This window comes from Epinephelus moara, chromosome 22, assembly GCF_006386435.1.
Source record: "Epinephelus moara isolate mb chromosome 22, YSFRI_EMoa_1.0, whole genome shotgun sequence".
Lineage (NCBI taxonomy): Eukaryota > Metazoa > Chordata > Actinopteri > Perciformes > Serranidae > Epinephelus > Epinephelus moara.
This window is the reverse complement of record NC_065527.1, coordinates 29,831,331-29,841,256: the sequence shown is the minus strand read 5'-3', so window position 1 is coordinate 29,841,256 and position 9,926 is coordinate 29,831,331. Positions and strand designations below refer to the sequence as shown.

The 9,926-nt window shown below is 46.0% G+C and overlaps 1 protein-coding gene across 1 annotated transcript in view; it reads left to right on the top strand.

The window, feature by feature from the left end:
* Nucleotides 1–9,926, top strand: part of LOC126383943 (glutamate receptor ionotropic, kainate 5-like) — a 169,337-nt gene that overhangs the window by 140,114 nt on the left and 19,297 nt on the right. Inside the window, exons 15-16 of the mRNA XM_050034709.1 lie at nt 1,550–1,715; nt 3,875–4,100. Of these exons, the coding sequence (XP_049890666.1) occupies nt 1,550–1,715; nt 3,875–4,100 (392 nt within the window). The remainder of the gene's footprint in view (nt 1–1,549; nt 1,716–3,874; nt 4,101–9,926) is intronic.

Here is a 9,926-nt window from a genome sequence, read left to right as displayed (position 1 = left end):
CAATTGATGTAATATTGCTTCATTCGCATCCTCCCATGACCCTCTACCACTGTGCCAAATTTCACATGGATTGACCAAGTCAGTGAGGAGAAAAACCTGGAACAGACACACAGACAGAGTTTTCGTCATTATATAGTAAGATAATAAATGGCAGTAGAAATTAGAGAGCAACATTATATGTGCACAAATCTCAAACAGAATAAAAATCTCAATTACCTACATAAAAGGTTACAAAATACTAAAATATTGAAAAGACTAAGAGCAACCAAAGGCCACTGAAAAATTGTATGTATGAAGATTTCTCTTAAAAGTGTCAATGGAGGGGCAACATTGATTGAGAGTGGAAGGCTTTTCCAGAGCTTTGGAGCAGCCAAAGGCGCAATCTCCCTTACCCACTAGCCTTGAATGTGGATCAGTTAAAACACATTGTTCTGAGGATTTAGGAGGCCTAGTGTTGGAGTGAGGGCAGAGAAGAAGAAGAGAGGAGGAAGAAGAGGTGCCAGCCCATGACAAACTCATCCCGTATTACATTGAATTCATGAAGAAAACTTAACGAAGAATCCAATAACGGAGAAAATACTTATAAATAGTATGTTTTAAGTGGAAAAAAAGTGTGTTTTGGAAGTATTGAACATATCATTTGGATTATACTGCACAAGCTGTGTGAGTGAAACGGTGGTGTGGTGTTAGCACCCTCACAGCAAGAGGGTTCCTGGTTCGATCCCAGGAGAGAGCCCCTCTGTGCGGAGTTTGCATGTTCTCCCCGTGTCAGCGTGGGTTTTCTCCGGGTACTCCGGCTTCCTCCCACAGTCCAAAGACACTCAGGGGATAGGTTAATTGGTGACTCTAAATTGTCCGTAGGTGTGAATGTGAGTGTGAATGGTTGTCTGTCTCTATGTGTTAGCCCTGCGATAGTCTGGCGTCCTGTCCAGGGTAAGCGGTTACGAAAATGGATTGATGGATGGAAGTTGTGTGAGTTTGTAAATTGCTGTTTTGATGAAGTTTTGCTAGTGTTAAACATATGTCTTAAGGCATCAAGAATTTTCTCAGTTTTTGAATTCTTTGTTTAAGTTTTCTTCATAAATTCAGTGTAACACTGGCTGAGTAATTAATACACAAATGATAATTTTTGGATGTAGTATTTCTTTCTGCCTATTTCTTTAATTCCTATTTTCCTCACGCCTGTCTAATTTCACCTCCCTCCTCTTCTCCATCATTAACTCCTCCTCCCTCCCTCTCTGTTTGCCTCCATCTCTCTCTTTCAAAGCTCAGCTCCCTTCCTAATTCCCTTGCTCATCACTTCCGTCTCATTTCCTCTGCAGTGGAGGTGTCCTGCTCCTCGCTGCTGCAGCCTGAGTTCATGTTTAGGTTGATGATTTTTACCTAAAAATCCTGACGTTTCCTGCAGTGCTCTCCATCTGTCTCTCTCCTGCTTTCCACTCGCAGCTCTTAATGAAGAGCGAGGGAGAGAAACAAAAGGAAGTGAGGGCTTGAAAGTTTTTCAGGGTAAATAAAGGTTAAAGCGACTTTTCTTCTCTGGTCCTCTCAGGTGGGCGTTCACCCTCATCATCATCTCGTCTTACACGGCCAACCTGGCGGCATTTCTGACCGTCCAGAGGATGGAGGTTCCCATCGAGTCTCCAGACGATCTGGCTGACCAAACCAACATCCAGTACGGCACTATCCACGGAGGATCTACCATGACCTTCTTCATGGTGAGAAGGGGAGAGACATTGTACACTGTCTGGGTTTAGTTTTAGAGGAGAGTCGTAGTGATATTTCTTTAGCGAATAACAAGAGGAAGATTTATATGGCTGATCATCACCATTAAAGGGATAGTTTGCATCTTTTAAAGTGGGATTGTATGAGGTACTTATCCATAGTCAGTGTATTGCCTACAGTGGCTGGTGTTCAGCATGCTAATCTGTCAGGTAAGCGAAACGATGTACTGCTGTGGATGGGGGCAGCAACAAAACATAATGTAGCCACCCAAAAAAAGTCCAAATCCATTTAAGTGTTCACTATTTTCTCAGCTTTACCTTGCCATCAAACCGTAATTTCTGACAGGGAACTGATGCTATTGTATTGTACTTTTCAAGCCAGATTCCATTAAGAAAAACAAACACAGGAGCTGGTGGTCTATCGCTGCCTCAATCAGTTAGTTTGTGTTGTTGTGTGATTCTGGTGTTTTAAAGGGTCAGTTTGGGTTCACCAAAGTCACAAAATAAACAATTGAGGCAGTGGTAGTAGAGCTTTGATAGGGCCCAAAAAATAAGGCCCGACCTGACAGGAACCTGCATTGTTTTTGTTCAAGTCCAACCCAAGGCCAAACCACGGCAGCAGTTTCTGGGCCCAAGTCCATTTAAAACCCAAATTTCTATAATAATAATATTAATATTAAAATATTTATTACAGGTTAAGGGTTGACATGTTTCCTGGCACCACTTCTTCTTCTCTTCCATCTGTCTGTTGGCGGCTCTCTGTCTCATGTGTGTCAGGTCCGGCAAGGCGAGCTGCACCCCTTAGTGCACACTCAGTCCATGGTGATGCAACACGCAGATGACGCTCTCTGCTGTATGTTAAGCAAACCTCCCCCACTGCTCTGGAAATAGAGGCAAACACTGCCAACTACATCGCCTTGCAGCCCCTTTCTCTCTTTCTCTTGTTTTTTCCCTCAGTCTAATGCAACTCTTGCCATTAATGCACATGAACTGCCAGTTTGATGTCTCTCCTGTGCAGTACACTGGAGTTTGTGTGCGTCCTATCAGCAAATGCCCCCTAATTTAATATTTTGTCAGCTGAAATTAAATTCTAAATCTCACCATTTTCATTAGTTATAATGGGTTGATGGCAACACAGCCCACATTTTTTTCAAAACACCCAAAACTTGGCATGAACCCAACCTGACTCTAAATCAAGGGAACTTTGAGAAATTGCAGCCAAATCCAGAGAGTCGGATCAGGCCCAAATGGGTTCAGGCAAAGGATCAGAGCTCAAAGCAGTAGACCAGCAGCTCCTGTGTTAAGTGAGACAAAAATAGAGCATAGCGTTAGTTCAGGCATGCCACGATGTTAAGCTCAGCTCACATCCCAGCTACATCAGCTGATCTCAAGCAGCTCAATCAGCTGACTGATAGAGGGGAGCAGATGGATCTCATGATTCCTTTCTACAAAATTGGCAAACCTCATTCAGGACACCCTATTTAAACAGCTCTGGCCTGTCTACTGTTGCTGTTTCCTCTGCAAGCCTCTTTGTAACCCGCCTCCACCCCAGCTCCTCCCTTTCATGTGGAGGGCAGAGGGGTGTGCTCTTTCTGCCTTCAGCTTCCCATGTAGGCACGTGGAAGGGCAGAGAGGTCCCAGAACAGAGCCATACCGCCAAATATCAAATTGCAAATAGAAATTAAGTTTTCTTTGATTAAAGTGAACCTGACTGAAATACTGTTTTTGTAAATGGAGTCTAGTGGCTTTGACGAGAGTATAGGAATTTGGTCGTATGTTGTATGACAAAATACTCTTAATATTACATACACTTAAACTGTTACTGTTTTTTTTTTACTGGAACTGTTTTTAGGTGGCTAAAATACGTTTTGCTGCTGCCCCTGTCCACAGCAGTGCATTGCTTAGCTCCCATGGTCGTACTCCTGCTGCTTCTTCTTAAGCCGTGCTAACAGCCATCTACTGTATGTAATACACTGACTAGGGATAAGTACGTCATACCTCAAATCCACTTAAAAAAATCCAAACTATCCCTTTAGTATTGGAACTCACTCACTCCTCAATAGCAACAGGGAACAAATAAATGTGAACACCTGGAAAATTATCGATAACCATCCCATCTCCACCTACACCCCTCTCTCTTCCTCCTCCTACAGAACTCACGGTACCAGACGTACATGCGGATGTGGAACTACATGTACTCCAAACAGCCCAGTGTATTTGTGAAGAGCACCGAGGAAGGCATCGCCCGCGTCCTCAACTCCAAGTACGCCTTCCTGATGGAGAGCACCATGAACGAGTACTACCGCAGTCTCAACTGCAACCTCACACAGATTGGAGGACTGCTGGACACCAAAGGATACGGCATTGGCATGCCTCTGGGTGAGTTACAATAACCAAAGCATGTACTTTGTAACATATTGGTACATTTTTGAAAGTTTAGACATTAAAAAAAAATAAATGAAAGGCTGGAAGTCAGAAGTCAAAAATCAGTGTCACATTAGTGGCAAGAATCTCCCAAAAATGTCCCAAAAAAACTTTTCATCTGGATTCGAGACAGGTTTGTATTTCTGGAGATTTTAGATAGATAGATAGATAGATAGATAGATAGATAGATAGATCATCCCAAAGGAAATTAAGGCAACCAGTAGCTTATTCAACAGCAACACAACACATCCTCACACAGGTGCAAGTGCAAAAAAATGCAAAACTAAAAACACAGTAAAACACATTAAAAGGGCTAGATCACGCCCAAAGGTCCATTGCACTTCTCTACTTTAGGGTGGAGTTGAAAATGTTGTTGATGTAACAATCAGAGTGCAAATGCTGGCTTGAATTTAGAATAAGGTAAGATTACAGGTGTTGACACCAGATGAATGTTTCCATTCTTCCTGTAAACAAAGAAAAAGCATCAACCTGCCTTTGTGTTTATACTTTTTGCTTTGTTTATGTGACATGTAATTGTGTTTAGTCTGCTGTCACATCACATATTGTTTGTAATATATTGAGGCTGCCTTACGTTTTGTCCGGCACCTTGTGTGTCAGTTCTGTTTTAGCCGTTAACCAGGTCATATTCTTTGTGCAGCTGCTGTTCTTGGCAAATTAAATCCATCCTGATTCCAATTTGGCTTTGGTCTGCTTTTGCTGGTGTCTCGCCTCGCCTCGTCATCTGCCTCAGACTTGTTTCTGGTGATAAGTGTTAGTGCATAGATTAGCATAGTTAATGGAGGAGGGAGGAACAGATGTGGGGAAAAGAGAGGGAGCAGCGGGAAGACAGAGACAGAGGAAAAAAAACAGATGAGGAGTTTCTGGGAGACCGGCCTGTCAGTCAACCTGCCTGTTAAGTGATGAAAATAAAAGCAGCAGAATCACCTCAGTGCCCCTGGTAGACGTTGTCTCCCATGCTAACTGTGCTGACTGACAGTGAGCGATTAGCATCAGCTTCAGAAGAGAAAATGAGAACTTGCAGCTGCTTTAAAGTCATTTTAATGTTCGTATTCTGGGAGTTTAAAGTTCAGCTTGTTTCCATCTGACAGTGAACGTCAGTCTTTTTAACCATGACCCCCATCACCCCCTAAAGCGGTCATTAGTGTAATCACGATAATCCTCCGTAAGGAGGAACCCAAAACAATCGCTATGGAAAGGTACATTACAAGATACCCCCGGGGCTGAGCAAGAGCGGGGGAGGATGATCGGCCCACAAGACAGACCATTGTTATGACCACCCATGACGGAAAATTGACTATGGAACAGCTAAGTGATTCATTCCGGGTCTGCAGATGTGGGAAGATATGCAAAAATGAGAGGGGTCTGAAAATAAATCAGTCAAGGATGAAGTGCTTGCAACCTGAGCGTAATGTGCAACGCACAGGGAAACCTGGTGAGACGGAGGAGAGGCCGGGGCAGGAGGCAAACTACAGCCCCCAGAATCTCCATGCACATGACGAAGAGGGGGCAGGATCAACATCGCTGATGTGTCAGAGGACACAAGGCACCAGTCTGAGATGGAAGGCACTCAAGATATCAGACGACCTGGACAGGACACCTTCGCAGGAGTGGCCCGGAAGGAGAGAGTAAACTGGCTTGCTGCAGTGGCAAGGAAGGAGTGGGAGATGATGTGATGTGGACCAGATACTGGAAACAGCCTTGGCGGGAGATGTGGGGAAGAAGCTTAAGGCCATGGCATCCATCGTCTGGAATATAGTCACTGAGTGTTTTGGAAAGGAAAAGCCAAAAGCCAGAACAAACACCCAGCCAAAGGAAAACAGACGCCTGAAGGAGTTAGCAACGCTCCAAGGGGATCTGCGGAGGCTGAGGAAGGCATTCCATGAAGCAACAGCGGATGAGAGACCAACACTGACAGAATTCCGAGACAACTTAAGAGAATGCATCAAGACCTTGCAAAGAGCTGAATGTCATCGCAGAGACTGGAAGCGACGGATGAAGGAGAGGACAGACTTCACCAACAACCCATTCAAATACCTGTCAAAACTTCTGGGTAATAAAAGATCAGGGGAGCTGAAAGCAACAAAGGAGGAGGTTGAGGAGCACCTCCGCCAGGTCCACAGTGACCCCAGGAGGGAGGACAGCTTGGAAGAGATGGATAGGCTCATAAAACCAGCAGCACCATCTGTCCCCTTTAGAGCTGAGGAACTGAGGTGGCAGGAAGTGAACACCTTTCTCAAGAAGGCCAGAGCAAAATCAGCCCTGGGGCCTCACGGCATTCCATACAAGGTGTACAAGTATTTCCAAAGGCTCAGGAAACGGCTCTGGAAGTTACTGAGGGTGGCATGGAGGAAGGACTTCCTTGCTGACGGTTGGCTTGTGACTGAGGGATGCTTCATCCCTAAGGAAGAGAACTCTTCGGATATCAAACAATTCCATACCATCTCACTCCTCAATGTTGAAGGTAAAATCTTCCTTGGGATTCTGGCAAATGGGCTGACTACCTCCAATGTTGGACAACGGGTATATGGACACATCAGTCCAAAAGGGTGGAGTTCCAGGGGTACCTGGCTGTCTTGAGCACACCGCCATAATCAGCAAGATTATCGGAGATCCGAAGAGGAACCATGGTGACCCGACAGTCCTGTGGTTGGACCTAACAAATGCCTACGGGACGATACCGCACAGGCTTGTGGAGTTGACGCTGAAGACATACCATGTCCCAGAGCGATTCCAAAAACTCCTGCAGCGCTACTTTGAAAACTTTAGCAAGCGGTTCACCTGCGGAAACTTCACCACCGACTGGCAGAGGCTGGAAGTGAGTATTGTCATGGGCAAAATCAGTACCTGAAGGGAGATGGATCTTGGAGGACTTGGTTGAACTTGAAGACTGGACAAGGATGGAGTTCAAACCTAAAAACTCCAGAAGCCTGGTACTGAGGAAGGGGCGGGTCCAGGATCGGTTTCATTTTAAGATCAAAGACATCATCATCCAAACAGTCCAAGAGAGGCCGGTTATAAGCTTGAGGAAGTGGTACAGGGCAGACCTTAACGATAAGCAGAGTGTGAGGGAGATGCTTATCCAAGCAGACATCTCGATGATGTCTCTGGAGAAGAGCTGCCTATCTGGCAAGTAAGACCTGGAGCTACCAACATGGGGTGCTGCCGAGATTGCTCTGGCCTCTGCTCGTTTATGAGGTACCTGTCTCCACCGTTGAGAAGCTGGAGAGGAAGATTAACACCTACCTGAGGAGATGGCTGGGTGTCCCAAGAAGTCTTTGCTCCATCGGGCTATACAGCACAAGCAGCTAACTGCAGCTACCAGTAACATCAGTGGTCGAGGAGTATAAGACAACAAAGACACACCAGGCCATGATGCTGTGAGACAGTAGGGATGAGAAAGTATGCCAGACAGGCATTGTGGTGAGGACAGGCCGCAAGTGGTCAGTGAAAAGAGCATTGATGGAGGCCGAGAATCGACTACATCATGCCGACATCTTTGGGTCAGTAGCCCAGGGTAGGCTTGGACTGGGTTGTTCCACTAGATCAAGCTGGAACCCAAAGGAGAAGAGCAGCATGGTGCAGAGGGAGGTCCACAAAGCAGAGGAGGAAACCTGGCATGTCAAGGCTGTAGCCATGAAGAAACAGGGCAGCTGGACAAAGTGGAAGCGAGTACAAGGAAGGGCTCTGACTTGGCAGGAGATCTGGAACATGGAAGGACATCGAGTAAAGTTTTTGATGTGTTCAGTCTATGATGTCCTGCCTACTCCATCAAACCTCCACACATGGGGGGTGGCAGAGAGCCCCAAGTGCAAACTCTGCGGAAAGTTTGCAAATCTTGAATATGTCCTTTCATCGTGCCAGTCAAGCTTGGGAGACAGGAAATTCCGATGGCATCATGATAAGATTCTGGCCCAGCTGGCGGATGGTGTGGAACAGGCATGGAAAAAGACAAAACAACTTTCTGATGGGCCCCACTTTGTCCAATTTGTCAGGGCAGGAGAAAGTCCTGCAGTAGCAGGACGAAGGAGCAAAGGGGTCCTGGCCTCAGCAAATGACTGGGAGATGCGGGCAGACCTGAAAAAGCAGCTCAAATTCCCAGAGGAGATAGCCCATACCAGCCTCAGACCAGATATCATTCTCTGGTCTAGAGGTACCAAACAGGTGGTGCTAATAGAGCTGACAGTACCCTGTTAAGAGAGGATGGAGGAGGCACATGAGCGTAAGCTCAAGAAATGTCAAGCCCTTATCCTTGAGAGCCAGCAAAAGGGATGGAAGTTCCCGTGGAGGTTGGCTGTAGACGATTCGCTGGACAGTCGCTCTGGAGAACCCTTGGTCTACTGGGGATTGAAGGGATGGCTAGGAAGCGACTAGTAGGCAATGGCATCAAGCAGGCTGAAACAGCATCCCATTGGATCTGGATACAGCAGGAGGTGCAGTGGTAGAGCCAACCAGCTGAAGATTAACAACTGCCGAGAGTTGGGTGGTGGTCAGCAGGGGCAGATCCAGGACGCTGGATCTGTTGAGCCCTTCCGAGGTGTCGTGGGCTTAAATCAATGAAACACCAATGAAGGGGGGTGCCCACCTAAAGACCCGCTGTAGCCACCCAACTCTTGCCCAGCTAAGTTACGGGGCCAAGTCTTCCAGTTGGTGCCTTGTAAGGAAGAAAAATAAGAGGAGATGTGCTCCTGGTCCACATATGGTACCTGTGAAGGTGGGCCAGTTGCGATAACCCATCGTATTTTGCATATATATAATGACAAAAGTCCCCTGACATCGTCATTTAACCCAATCCACAGACCTTGTTGTAAACAGTTTCATGTTAGAACTATTTTCTTTCTACCAAACCACACCCGCCAATTGCATCATTGCGCAGAAGGAGACATTCATGTGTAGGATGAGAGGCTCATGCTCGCGACAGCGTGGGATGGAAACATTCTTGGCATCCTCCTCAGCTGAGCTGTACTGCTATTCAGCTCAGTGGTGCCAAGTGAGCTAGCAGTAGATGTATGCTTCTCCCGGTGTGCGGGGATATGGTTGGCAGGTGTAGCTCGGTAGAAAGAAAATAGTTTTTACTGGGGTTGATATGATCAATAGATTGATATTGGGACAGAACAAGGCAATTTTTTTGTATCAATGTTTTTATTAGATTTAAACAGGTTTACACAATGAATGTTAACAATAGGTATCAAACTTAAAGCATTTATGACGAGGAACAAAGCATAATCCAATCACAATCCTCCATTCTCATGAACCCCAAATAACACAATATTGCAATAATAATACAGAAAATGAAAGATGAGCTGAGAGTCAGGTTTAATATTAAAAGAGAGATGTAGATATGCGGGGCGGCACGGTGGTGTGGTGGTTAGCACTGTCGCCTCACAGCAAGAGGGTTGCCGGTTTAATCCCGGGCGTGGGAGCCCTTCTGTGCGGAGTTTGCATGTTCTCCCCATGTCAGCGTGGGTTCTCTTCCTCCCACAGTCCAAAGACATGCAGATTGGGGACTAGGTTAATTGATAACTCTAAATTGTCCGTAGGTGTGAATGTGTGTCTATGTGTCAGCCCTGCGATAGTCTGGCGACCTGTCCAGGATGTACCCTGCCTCTCGCCCGATGTGCTGGGATAGGCTCCAGCCCCCCCACGACCCTCAAGAGGATGAAGCGGTTAGAAGATGAATGAATGTAGATATGCCTATGTATGATGCCTATGGCAGGTTCCAGAGGGTGGGGTACTTAATCACTGACAGAAAGCAACAAAAAC